The 14,413-nt window shown below is 44.5% G+C and overlaps 1 protein-coding gene across 1 annotated transcript; it reads right to left on the bottom strand.

Moving 5' to 3' along the window:
• Window positions 1-7,621: 7,621 nt before the first annotated feature.
• SERTAD4 (SERTA domain containing 4) lies at window positions 7,622-13,769 on the bottom strand. Its single transcript, XM_080824781.1, has 3 exons — window positions 13,584-13,769; window positions 12,039-12,154; window positions 7,622-10,140 (listed from the first exon to the last, which is right to left on the bottom strand). The coding sequence occupies exons 1-3, from the start codon at window positions 13,756-13,758 to the stop codon at window positions 9,379-9,381; spliced, it is 1,053 nt and encodes a 350-aa protein (XP_080680907.1). The 5' UTR covers window positions 13,759-13,769; the 3' UTR covers window positions 7,622-9,378.
• Window positions 13,770-14,413: the final 644 nt, after the last annotated feature.

The following is a 14,413-nucleotide window of genomic DNA, read 5'->3' as shown; positions in this document are numbered from 1 at the left end:
GTTTCCCTGAAGGAATAAACAAAGAGGCCTTGGCGGGGAGGGAGAGGAAGGAGCAGGTGGGTCCCCTCCCATCTGCAGGTGGCCCCTTCGCACCACACTCATGTGCTCGCGGACCCAGCCACATGCCCGCCCATGTACACACGCACGCTCAGAGGGACCCACGCTTATCCATACACACACAAACACACACGCGCGCGCGTATTCACACCGTCACGGACATTCGACATTCACACCCACACCGTCCGTCTTCTCCGGGCGAGCCCCGCGGCCGGGACTCCCGGCTGGGATGGACACCCGCGATGGGGTCCGGCCCTGGCTCTCCCAGGGTCTAGGGCCGGGCAGCCCCGGGCGCTATGCTGCCGGTGACAGCGCGGCTCCTCCGAGCCCCGGGCGTTCCGCAGAGCCCCCGCCGGGCCGCGCCGCGCTTGCTCCGGCTCTTTGTTATGCTAATTCCCCTTCCCAGCTGGTGCCAGCTGCCTGCACAATGAGCGCCTGGAGCCCTCGCCAGCCAGGGAGTGGGGGCGGGGTGGGGGGTGGTGGGAGCTCCGCGCCCTGCACCCGGGATCCCGGCCTGGCCCAGCCTGGCGAGGTGGTGAGTGGCCCAATAAGCATCCTTCCCTGCATCCTCCCCTCCCCCACGCTTGCAGGGCCGCGCCCCCTCGGGGCCTGTAGGGCATCCACTGATTCATTCCAGCCGCCCCGGCTGCCCGCCCTCCAGGTGCCAGGGCTTGATGAAAAGTAAAAGGCTCCTCCGCGGCTCAAGAGCAGTGCGGATGAAAGGGAAGCAGCCGCCTCCCAGACCACACAGCTAATCCTCCCATAAACCTCGAGCAAATAAGGGGAGAGGAAGAACAGGCCCGCTACAGATGTGGAGTAGCAGCCTCCGGGGATCCCCAAATTAAAACTCGCGCAGGGGAAACACTTGGACCACCACCAAATGACACTAATTGGGTTATGGGACCATAATCTTGGCTCTTACGGAAAAAAAACCAACAACAGTCATAGTCACAGCTGCAAGGACTGTCTTCATAAAAAGAAGGGGGAAAGTCCGCTATTTTATTACTCATAAATATGAGAGAGAAGAGGGTTCGCGCATCTCTTGCCTGCGTAGGGCGGGCGGGCCAGTTGCTTGAAGGAGAGGATAACTTTGTGCCAGGAGGAGCAGCGCTGTGGCTGGCTGGCTCGGTGATGTGTGGAGCTAATGGGCTAATGTAGGGGGGAGCACTCTGGAAGGAGGGGGAGGGGGCTGTACTGAGACACCGCGGGGGAGCATGGCCTATCTAGAGGAATGTATTTCAGACAATAGGTTAGCAGCCATATGCAGAAAATCATTCTGGACAGGAAAACTAAGGGATGTATTCTTTTAAGAGACATCCAAAGCAGTTTCTCAGTTTCACTGGGAGCAGGGGGGAGTGGGAGTGATGGGGAGGCATCATTGGGAAGGAAATGATGGGATGACAAGTGTAGAAAAATGCAGGTGAAAATCTTCAGAAAGATCTGTTAGTTGTTAGAATCACAAATGTTAGGGCCAGAAGAGACCAATCTTAGATGCCATCTGAGTCCAGCCTCATCATTTGACAGATGGAATATTAAGACCCAGAGGTGTTAAGGGGCTTGTCATGGGGAGACTGCTAGCGGGTGGTAGGAATGGGCAAGAGACTGTCTCCTAACTCCTACTCTCGTGCTCACAACATTAACTTGGTAATAATTTTGTTGTTAAGAAACAGTAGTCGTTTGACCAGAAATCAATACAATAGACTGCAGGGAAATAAAAAGTTAGAAATTTTTTAAATAATTGAGTTATTACAGACCTTTTTATGATCCGTAATGAGGATGAGAGTTGGAACTCAATCAGTTCTTACGGATTCCATCCCAGAGTTCTTCCTAGCATGTGTCCACTTATTCATCCATTACAACACACCCAGGAGGACTGATGGCCCCAGGATTCCTTTAATGGGTCCTTTCGGTGCAGGGACCAATACCATTTCCAGACAGAGAGATGCCCCCACACTCCATCCCTCATTACCCCTCTACACTAAGTCATCTTGGCTAAAAACCAGCTGAGTTAAGGCTGGACTGGTTGAGAATTCGAATCAGTCATCCTTCCTCATTGGTATTCTACTCACAGGAAAATAAAAGTATCTTCTCCAGCTGCTGGGTGCCCAAACACAGAGAGGACAAGGATGGGGAGATGGCCGGCCGAGATCTCCCTGGGCAGATAGAGGTGTCCCCACTTCCTAGTGCCTCTCTCAGCTGAAATGGCAACTACTGGTACCATTCATGAGATCCTAGAGGCTGTTGGGGTAGGAGGAGAACCTGTTGCAGAGAAGTCTTGGAACAGTCATGGCACAACACTGCATTTTCTTTCATTATATTTGGGTGCCTGTTTCTCATTCTCAAACCATATGGTTCAGTTTGATTCTCATTTCAGACCTACTAGCCAGTAAGCATCACTACAAGTGTACCTCACCTTATGGAAAAAGATAAGTTCTTGAAAAGTTAGGGGGGGATGGAAATGTCATTTGTTAAAGGAATCCTATTTTGAAGCCCTCGGTTGGTCTTTGAGTTTAAAGGGGTAGGGATAATCACTCCCTAGCTGATCTGCTTCTTATTATTTTTTAAAAATACTTTATTTAGGGGCATCCAGGTGGCTCAGTGGGTTAAGCCTTTGCCTTTGGCTCAGGTCATGATCTCAGGGTCCTGGGATCAAGTCCCGCATCCGGCTCCCTGCTTAGCGGGAAGCCTGCTCCCCCACACCCCACCTGCCTCTCTGCCTGCCTCTCTGCCTACTTGTGATCTCTCTCCATCAAATAAATAAATAAAATCTTTAAAAACAAATAAATAAATACTTTATTTATTTATTTGACAGAAGATCACAAGTAGGCAGATGGAGAAACAGGCTCCCCACTGAGCAGAGAGCTTGATGGGTGCCTGGATCCCGGGACCCTGGGATCATCACCTGAGCCAAAGGCAGGTTCCTAACTGACTTAGCCACCCATGTGCCTCAGTTAATCTGCTTTTTAAAACTTAGATCTTGTAGGTGAAAACTGTGTCTTAGTTATTTTATGATAGGCCATGTCCTCAAAGTTACAGTTATCCAGGAAATAATTCTTTGGTCTCCATTACCAGATGTAGGAACACTAGAAGTCATTTTGGGTCTAAGTTATCCATATTCAATACTGTACTTTTCTCTGAGTAAAAACTAAATCTAAGAGAATAATACCGTAATTGAATAAGCTTGAACCTTGACAAATACTAGGATGAGTCAGAAGTTAATGGTTTTTCATCTTTTCATTTATGAGGTTTATACCTCTTATTTCCTTCAGATAGTCAGTGTTCTGAGAGATCCTATCTATGAAACCAATTGTATTTATTGAGGATAATGCCTTCATTTTCCCAGAGTTTCTTCTTGATTTGTGCTGTGTTAACCCAGAGCTGGTTCAATTCCAAGCAACAGTAAAGAAATCTGCCATGGGTTAGCCTATGCAGCTGCTTTCAGGAAATTTTATGATTTCCAGTAAACCATTTGAAATGTTAAAAATATCTCAAGAACCCCAGTGATTACTTTCATAGCTGTCTGAGGGTGCTAGGTCTCCAGGCTTGACATCATCTCCGTATTTGTTTCAAGCTTGTTGTACAGAACCCAAAAGGCTGAACGCTTTCCACAAAAAGGAGAATCAGGTGCTGTCAAGGTCCTGCTTTCGGGGCATCCAGGGACATTCATGGAGATGTCACGGAGACTCACCATGACTGCATATCCATCATGTGCATCCAGGCAAGGGCCAGTCACTCCCTGATATCAAAGTCTTTAAACCTGGCAAACTTGCCAGGTGTGTACATTATGCCACCTCATTTTACAGACAAGGAAATCACGGCACCAGGAAGTCAAGGAGCTGCAGGCCAAGGTCAAGACCACACAGCTACAGTGGCAGAGTGGGATTTGTACCCAAGCAGTTATTCTAAATCCCACCTTTAACCCTCTGCTCTATTGCAGCCTCACGAGAAACTTACAATTGCTATGCAGTTCAACTGAACAGGAGAGAGGTGCCTTGGACTAATAACTATACCTAGTCACTAAGATCATTTGATGGATTAATTGAAAAGCACACAGCATCTAAGGGCTTGGAAAACTAGGAGAAAAGCTCCCAGCTCCCAGAAAGACCAGACAACCCATTTTTCTCTTCTTGCAAAAACATGAAGGAAATCCTTTAGTCCCTGAAATTGTTTTCCTGTCTTCCTAAAGAAGTTGATCTCCCAAAAAAAGGGTCATTTCTTTTTCATCTTTAGACTTTTCCTTAAGGAAAGTGAGTTCATTCTGCAATGCATGCGGGCCACTGTCTATCTCGGACTTCTGGCTCTCTACTCCACCAGAAAGCAGCTCCCAACCTTTCGCTGAAATCCCATGCCTGATAGCCTGTCATTCTCCATCTTTGCTCTATCATGCACACAGGTGTTTTGTGAGTTTCGGGGAAGCTATAGATGCCTGAGTGCTGGGCCAGGTGCACTGAGAAAGCTCGGCTTCTTGATTGCCAGGATACAGAGTTAGTTTATATCTGATTGTAGCTCATTGCACTCACCTCAGAAAACATCCCCAGGCATACTTAGGCTGGCATTGGCAGGGGAAAGGAGCGTCACATGCCTGATGCATGGATCCAGCTGCTGCCATGGAATGACCTGGATGAAGGCAATCCCTGTTGAAAGCCACGCCAGGCTGGGCAGCACAGGCCGTGGGGCAGATTGGGTCTCTCCCAAATTTCACTATTTGTCCATTGTCTTGAGATCTCGGCAGGAAGAGGGATCACAACTTACGTCCTTGCAAGTTTTCTATGTGTGTTCTATCCCCCAGATATGGCATTTTATAAGATTTTATAATTTTAAATCAAAAGAATGATTATAAAAATGGGGTTTAGAAACACGTGGGTACTTCATGAGCAATGAATGACTAATTCGTCTCCATACGTTCTATCAGTTTCACCGCGGTCAAAAGCAGGTGTTTCCAGGCTATGAATAAGTAGTTTGCATTTTCAAAATTAACAAATTGGACCAACACCAAGGAAAAAAACAACAACCATAGATAGCCCACCAGAGAATTGTTTACCAAAGAAGCTGAAGCTCATAGCAATGGTTTGCAAACTCCACCAGGCGAGCTTGTGTAAATGCCCTTCATGTAGTCATGGTTCTTCAGCCTGTCACAGATACTGGAGGGAAACGCAGAAACAGGAAATTACAGACTATTTTAAACAGCATGTTTTATTAAACTCACTTGCTGATGCACTTTATGGCAGGATGCGAGATTCAAGTGTTCATAACTTACATCTTTTCAAGTGCTTTTCCTGAGTGAATTCTCCCAGTTGAAACACGGCATGTACGCAGGGCTGGAAACAATCTCTAAAGTAGTAACTGTTTCACCCTCGGTCATGTAGCTCTCACAACCAATGAAGCAGTGATAGCCATGTGCAGATAATCGACCTCGCTTACACACTGTAACTGTGTAGGGAAGCAATGGAGGCCTTGAGAAGTGACTTACAAGATCCTGAACGCATTTCAGGTTAAGCCACAATCAAAGCACAGCGATCTTAACATGAATTACTAGAAACCGTACATTGTCTCTCATCACTGAAATACTGATGTCATTCCTTTCTTCATGGGCAGTTCTGCATGTTGTTTAAACCATCATTGTTCAGGGCCTGCTACACCCTCATTTTGGAAACGGCCTAACAAAATAGGCAGGGATAACCTTAACTACGAATGAAATAGCTTCAAATTTAAGGGGCTGTCATTAAAATGGATTTGAACAGCTAATTATTTTCAAAAACATTTTCTGCTCACAACTTGTTTGAGGAATAGAAAAGCCTAGCTACGCTACATGGGAACCCTTATATCCTTGCCTGATATTTATTGTGAAGTTGACAACTCTTAACGCCCATGTTTGCTCCAAGTTGTTCTCAGCTCTTCTCTAGACACACCGATAGGAAGTCATTAAGTGGAGCTGTAATACAAGTTCATGATTGGAGGGCTGGGTAGCCCTGCTTTGATGGAGTTAACTACGATCTCTTAAAATAAAGGTTCATTCACTTACTTCTGCCCTCATGAAACAAAATGTTCTGAATCTCTATTGTCTTAAAAGACCATGCCGAAGATGCCTTAACCTACTTAGTCACTGGTCGTCAGATAGCCACTTCCGCTGGCTTTCAGTTTTTCTACCATCCTCCCAAGTCCTGGCCACTGAAATCCTGTCCTTGCGACCCCTTCAAGGTGAAGGACAGAATAATAGGATTTTAAGAGTTGGAGGCAAAGCACGGTTGATATCTGTGCTCTTTTGAAGTGACTCTGCCAGACCGTCTTCTACAATTGCCACTGTTAGAGAGGAAGGACCAGAGGCAAAGGTTAATGATTTGGTTAACGAGGTGCACCTAGAAGCCTCAGGGAGTAGCAATTAAAGGCATTCTTGGGGGGAGCTGGGTCATTTTAAGTGAAGATTTCCCCTTGTTTAACTTTTAAAAGTCTGGAATCTGCCCTATCAGGTTCTCCTTAAAGCAGAGCCCAGTCATGAGAAAGAGTGCTACTTCTAGTGGATAGATAGAATATGGGGTGCAGAGTGTCTTAGCTTTACCAGTCTCTGAGACAGAACTCTAGAACCCAGTTAGTAAATTATTATCTATGCTTTGGGCACCTGGAAAGATTGAACTGAGTATCTTCTGAATAGAAATGGTGATACAGGCTCCTAAGAGGCCCTAATGCTCTCATACCAACCAAAGGAACATTCTTATTTGGATGGGTGTTTAGGGGTTTTTCGGGGAAGGGTGGAGGCATGTCTTTTGGTATGCTAGAAATGTCTTAGGGACAAAAACTTGATGACTAAAAATTACAAATTTTAATGCTGCTGAATTCAAAGGCCCCTAATCGTCCAGCAGAGAAGCTCCAGTGGGTTCTGCTGTAGATGCCTGAGCCCGCAGCTCAGGTGAGGGCTGTGGAAAATCACCAGCTGTCACTTTACAGCTTTGACCATCAAGAGGAACATTATCTGATAACGTGGGGGAGGGGGCCCTTCTAAAGAGCAAAAGGGATGTCATTTCTTTCATATGTAAATCTCTCGGATTAATTACATTCATAGTAAGAATGTTACATGTGACAATTAAGCTCCCAACAAGCTTTCTCCCTTTATCGAATGAAATGTTAGCCTCTACGAGCAACCTTAAAACAGTGGTATGGAATACCAGCAGTAATCTATTGCTATTTCGACTGCGGACATACGGGTCATCTTTTTGACAATTTGACATTTCATAAGGCGATCAGCCAGGATTCCTTCAGTATTTGTGTCACTATTTTTTTTTTGTCAGAAACTTTGAAAAAATGAAAAATCTTTAGATTCTTAAAGATATAACCTTCTTGATGATCAACCACATCATTTATTAACGTTGGCCTCTTAATCCACAGAAATCTAACTCACAAACTAGGACCATTCTAAAACACCTGTCAGGTTGACCTCTTAAAAGAAGTCTTTCATTTTGAATACTCCCGTGTGGCCACTGCCCACTAGACATCTTGAGTTTTTTAAAGGAGAAAGAGCAACGGAAAACAGAAACATTGCCGGTGATCATTAAAATAAGGAAATCTTAGTGCATTTTGATCATTTTAATAAATATATATCAAGAAAACCTCACTTTATTACAACACATTCATATACAAGCATCTATCATCTAAGTTTTCAACATCAAATGTTTATCAAATATTGAAAATAAAGGACAAAACGTTACTAGACTATTAGCCATAACACAAGAACATGTTTTAAAAATTGGTCCTTGTGGACATTGTCCAAATGATGATCCTACTCATACACTGTATGAATGAGACCTATATTTAATATTAATAGCAATAATAAAAAAGCTTTATCTTGGAGAAACTGGGAGGACTTACTTATTTCCTCCATTTGGCATTTGGTTCCTGTGAAGTACTGTTTAAGGAGGCCCAAGTCAATTAGCAATCTTGGAAATTGGAATACAGTTTAGCAGGAGGAGTTGGCTGGAGTAGGAGGACGGACGGTCAGAGGGGCACTCTGAATACTCTTGCAAATGTACAAACTAAAGAAATCATTGAGAAAACTGTGACCCAAATACATGGTAGCTATTGCCAACTGAGTCCCATTTCTCCAAAATAACTTTCCAAAAACTAAAGTCTTTACATTCTTTAAGATAAAACCTTATTGATCACCACATCATTTATTAACATTGTGCTTCTTAATCAACAGCAAAAGTCATATATAAAAAACCACATGCTTTTATAATCTAAACGAGTGAAATGATGCAAAACAGATTAAAGTATAATGCATGCCACCGGTTCATGAACTTCATTGGACAAGGAAACAAAACAAAACAAAACAACCCAAAACCCAAAAAACCCAAACCCCAGCAACAGACCCGTTGCCATAGAAAAGCTCAAGCAGCTTAGTGCTGGTTTCTAACAGCTCTATTGTTTCCCCCATCCCTTTCTAAAAATGCCAAATCCAAAAGCAATTGGGCATCAAAAAACAAAGGAAGAATAGAGATGTTGAATCAAAAGTTAAACACAATAGTTTCGAAGTTAACGGTTTCCAAACAATATTGATCCACCCTGTGTATTTTTTTCCTGTTTGTTAAATCCCTGCTGTAACTCTGATTTATCCTTAATTTTCACATTGGCAAAAATTAAGATAAAGTAAGGCACCAAAAATCGCCCTGTATAACACCTCTCTAACTGCCTGATCACGCATTGCAGGCAAGCCAGGAACTCGCAGGGATTACCCTTCTCCGCATATTGTTGATTGCCGCCCCTAGACAGGTGTTTCATTATGTTACATCCTATTTTCGTCTGTCATGCAAGACTGTTAAAGACAAGTCCTTAACGGCACGGTGAAGCCACTTCATCTAGCTCCCTGTCTTCAGTCTTTCATTCAGAAAAAAAATACTGTATCACATAGAAGCAGCAGACATCCTTTGCTGGTTATGTTGATTTGCTGACCAAACAACTACCTAATTGATGGGCGAACATGTTGCCATTTCTTAGCTAGTGACAGGCTCCTTGAGGGGGTCATGGAAAGGTCACAAGGGCACACTGTCCCCCAGTCTAACCTACTGGACCTTTTCTGTGAGAAAACTAAGGTATACTTTTAAGCATCGAGTCAACTGTGTTCTTGGTAACATCACCATATTGAGAAGTAGCTCGCTGATGCCTACTCTACAGAGGTTTTACGCAATCTGCTCTCCAGGCATTAAAACGACACGGCGTGTTCATGGCATAATTTTATCAGTTGTACAAAACTATAAAATCCATTCAAAATAAAATTTATGAGAGCTAATTGGTCATGCTGTGCATGCTTCAGAGGTTCGGTGGAAAGATGGCTCATAGTTTGCTCCCTTTGCCACAGCACGGTTTGTTACTTGGTGAAGGCTCCTTTCTCCTTAAGGACTTTTTCCAAGACTCACTCACATTGTTTTTGTCATTATATCCAGTCTCAAAATAATCGTAAAATTGGCCTTTGCACTCAAAAGCAAGGTCGTTTCCCACAGGTTCATGGCTTAATGGGCCACCATCCCTGTTGGTGTCGTTATTTGCCTTCTCCTCACTTAATGTGGCCTTTTCCTGAACACCTAGTGACCCGACATTAGTGACAAAGATTTCGCTGGCGGGTACCTGACCGTCACCCTTGTAAGCAGATGTACAGCCTACATTGAAATCCACCTGGTGGGAACAACTCGGTAAAGGCAAAGGGGGAGGGGAAGAGGAAGACGAGGAGGAAGAGGGGGCAGTGGTGGAGGCACTTCCGACACTAGCATGGACGGAAAGGGGCAGGTTTAGGTAGTGACCACCACATTCCTGGTAAAAGCAGCAGGCGTGAAACTTTTCACACTCCTCTTTGGCCATCCGCGGTCGTTTTCGGTAAGGACAGTCTTGAGCCAGAAACCACTCTTGGGCAGACGGGCCGTTGAAAGAGCAGGCAGGAAAGCACCAGTTATTCTGCATGATAATCTCGCCGTGGATCCGTTTCATCAAGTTGTTGATAAGGACGGACCTTCGGAGGTACACTTCAGGATCATCGATAAACTTGAGCTTTTCTAATGACATATACAGGATGTGGGCTCGTTCCTCAAAAATTGAGATGGTCTAAAAACCAAAAACGGAAGAGAAAACTTAGAGGACGTGGGCTGTGTAAACATGCCATTGCAGTAGATTTCTTTCTGGGCATTCTCTGGATCTGGGCATGCTGTGGTCCTGTTCCTCCCAGGTTCATTTAGGGATGCTGTCCCCGGTGTTGCTAATGACCCTCCCCGGCTTCCCACCTCAAAGGTGCGGTCAAGCATCTGGGAATCCGGTCCCCCTGCAGACCTCAGCAGGGACAGGTGAGGTTGTTCGTGTTTCTATGGCCAAGGGAGATGCCAAAACACACAACTCATCTGCCCTACTAGAAGTCAGGGGAGCGGCTTCTCCGGAAGGAAGGGACATAGTAACGAGGGGCGCGAGGAGGGGTTCTCAGTTGCTGGTTATGTTGTTTCTTGATCTGGATGCTAGTTACATAGATATGTTTCTGCTGTGAAATCCAGCAAGCTGTACTCTTAGGATACTTGGGCTTTTCTGTGTGTGTATACAAACCCATGCATGTGCACACACATACACTCATGTATTATATGTTGGTGTCTTTTGAAAGATGTCAAAATGCAGGTCATAAGTCTACTTCAAACCCTGGCCAAGAGCACAAGAGCTGCATTCAGCGCTGTCCCTCTGGCTTTCACACTTGCAATTATCCTTACTTGATTGAGGGACAGCACTAATTGAGGCTCAGCCCCTGAAATGATCAGTCAGTAGAAGGGCCAAAGCAAGCCTCCTTCTGTGGCCAGGCAGGAGGAGAGATGCAGGGAGGAAATAAGAAGACTCATTTCTGAGCACTATGATACTATCACTGGGTGATGACTGGTACAAATCCAGCAGCCACTGGGAAACAGTCACAACCATAACACAGAAATGAAAGAGGAAATAAACTGCTTATGTCCTGGTGACCAGCTTTTCCAGGTCATATTAAAAAAAAAAAAAAAAAAAAGCCACCTGGTAGCATGACCTGAGGAACTGCAAACAAATCCTGCCCGGGTTAACCAAAGGCAGGAACTATACAGTCAGAGAAAAGCCCAGCATGCACCAACCCATGCCGGTGTCTTTAAGAGCAAGGTCAAGGCAACACCTGAAGGACATGTTTGTGAGGTGGCGAGGAGGGGGAGTGAGAGGAGACACAGAGGAAGATGAATTGAAAAATTACAAATCCTCTGTTTCTCAGAAAACTATGGTCTGGGTTATACCCTCCTTGATTACATCTGTAGTTTTTTTTTTTTTTTTAAAGGAAGAGAACCATAAGGAAAAAGAACGGATATTTGAAAAGTTTAGGTGGCCAGTTCCTTATTTCTAGGCACTTCCTGGATCCCATTATTTTCTTCTTATGCATGCAGAAGAGTCAGCTGTGCTCCTTCCCAGGGAATGAATTACATATTTTAACAAACTAAGCCTATGTAACGAGTATACAATGAAGTGTGAGTTTCTACTTGCAAGCACACACTCAAGCGATAGTGAGTCCATCTCTAATGGGTCAAGAGAAGCCCTGGGAAACTGCTCCCAGGTGGGCACACACAGAAGGGGCTCTGGCCATGGGACCTAGAGTGTGGGGAGAGGGGAGATGTCAGGAGAGAATGGTGCGTTTCTGCACACATGTGAAAACATGGATGGCTCATAACCACTAACGCAACTTGATAACAACCAAGACATTTGTAAAAAAGATGTTCCTTGGATTATATAATTTTGTTATTTCTGGGTAGAGGAGCTCCTGCTGGCTCTTTCTTCCACTACTTGTGAAAATAACAGAGGACCCAAAAAAGTGACAACGATTAATACAGCTCTGCTGAGAAGTGGCTCATTTTCATTGCTTGGGTGGAACAATTTAATTTCTGGAAATGGATCAAGCAACTGTTACTAAGTATCTTAAATTCTTAATAAAAATAATGACTATTAAAAAAACATACTTTATGGCTACAGCTGCTGAGTGGTGGGTGAAAATCCTCTTCTTCCACATACTTCCTCTTAAAGTATGTGATCTTGGATGTTGTTATAGGATTTGAAATTCCCCTGTAATGTGATCCTGTGGTAATAAATCAGATACGACAAATGACATGCAGTTTGCCAGAGGTTCTCCAAACAAAATACTTTCCTTTAATTTCCTTATAGAAGATAAGTTGGCTACGTATTTGTACATGTGGTGATTAAAAATAAACATTTGTGTTAATATTTGCTATCATACAGAATTCTGTGACCCAGGCTAGACCAAGGATTTCTAGGTAATCATAAAGGAAAATGACCTATGTCAGCATTTACAAAATACTCGGAATCTTAATTCTATGCACAAACAGCAAAATTCATAAAGGGGAGGATAGTAGTTATTCAAACTGCTTAATTAAATCCACGATAATAGGGCACCACTGCTCAAACATATACATCTTTAACCGTAAGCACGAATAACCAAATAACTTTAAAATGTTATTGGCTGTAGGTAACGAAGCAAACGACTATCTGAACATTGGAGTTATAATATTTCTTCTTTCTTTCTTTTTTTTTTTTTTTTAAAGATTTTATTTATTTATTTGACAGAGAGAGATCACAAGTAGGCAGAGAGGCAGGCAGAGAGAGAGAGGAAGCAGGCTTCCTGCTGAGCAGAGAGCCCGATGTGGGGCTCGATCCCAGGACCCTGGGATCACGACCTGAGCTGAAGGCAGAGGCTTTAACCCACTGAGCCACCCAGGCGCCCCATATTTCTTCTTTCAAAATATGAAATTAAAAAAACTTTAGCTTAAGACTAAAATATGGGCTAACCAAAGCCCTTTTTTCTCTCTCAAAAATGTTACACGTCAACCATGAATAAAAGGAGGGTCTAATTTTGAATGAACAGAGTTTTTAATCCCAAATGAACTTCAAGGAGTACTTAGTTTACATTTTAGGTTTTGGTTTTTTTTTTCAAGCACAACACACAAAAATCCAAGGAACTTATCTTAGAATATGAGAATAAAGAATTAGGAAGAACATACTCCTGTATCTAAAAAAATTTCCCCCTGAATACGAAAGCCAATTGTGTGGTTAGTAAAAAGAGAAGACACATAGCTTCTGGCCCAAAGTGCAGATTCCTTTACGTCTCAGGGGATAAAGATTTCATTGTCAAAAGCTCACCAGGGCTTGTGTACCTCTGAAGAGAACCATGCAGTTCCACAGGGTGAAAAACCAAAACCCAAACTCAGGGTCTCAAAATCTGGTTTGGTTCTTTAAAAAATATAGGTGGCACGACTTACACACGAAGCAGCAGTACGTGTAGACGCAGATTTGAATGCAATTTCAGTATCACCTCTGATCCTCTCCCGGAGCCCTGGGCCCAGTTAAGAGAGGGGCACAGACAGCCTGGAAGTCCCTAGACTAGCAGCTCTCTCTGGGCTCAGAAGGGCGCCGGAGACAGGAGACACCAGTCCCGCTCACTAGTCTGGCTGCAGAGGGCAGGGTTGGAGGGGGGAGGTCAAGGGCAGTACCTGCCAGTGGGGGACCGGCTCCCCGGTCTCCCTGCAAAGGAGCCTGTGCTGGCCCGGGGGGGCTAGGGCCTCCGTAGCTGTCAGCCTCCCATAGTGTCTGGTACCCAGCAATTTCAGCAGCTCCTTCCGAGACAATGGGCTCGCAGAATCTATTCATGGACAGAACCAGAGTCATCTCTGACCGCCTCAGATCTAAAGAGAAAAGAAAGAAAGAAAGAAAATAGCCCTAATCAAGAGTAAGCCAGGGGATGGCCTTGGCATGTTCATTCCTTTGCTTTGGGAAACTTCTACTTCTCAGTCCTCTCCTTCACCCTGAAAACATTTTATTATTTTTTCAAAGAAAACCTCAGCAAACTCTCTCGCTGCTATTAGCTCAGCCTCTGTGTTCAGCAATCTGCATTTCATGGGCGGATCTTTAAAATCCCATTTCTTATTGTTCTCAGATTCCCCTCAGCCCCATTTGAGACAGCTGCTTTGCCTCCTGAACACATTTTCCCCCTGACCTTCCGGCAGAAAATGTACCGCTAAGAGGCAAGTCCCAAACCCTTGCACCTCCTTTCTATTAATAAGGCAAAATCAATTTTCTAGTCAATCCCGAGAGTCTCCTTTGATGAAATCCGCTCATCAGTCAAAAAGGGTGTGGAGGCCAAAATCTCCACCGTCATCCCTACTGAGGCTCTGGGTCGGTTGGGGCTGGGCTGCTGCCCCCTCCTCTCCTTTCTGCAGGGCCAGATCCTCTACACCAGTTTGGGGCTCCCTCCACTTTCTTCTCCCAAAATGAAGCAGACAGAGACACACTTGGTAGTTGTTTCCACCAGCCCTGATCGGCC

The sequence above is a fragment of the Martes martes genome (assembly GCF_963455335.1).
Source record: "Martes martes genome assembly, chromosome: 15".
NCBI lineage: Eukaryota > Metazoa > Chordata > Mammalia > Carnivora > Mustelidae > Martes > Martes martes.
This window is presented reverse-complemented; position numbering and strand designations above follow the sequence as displayed.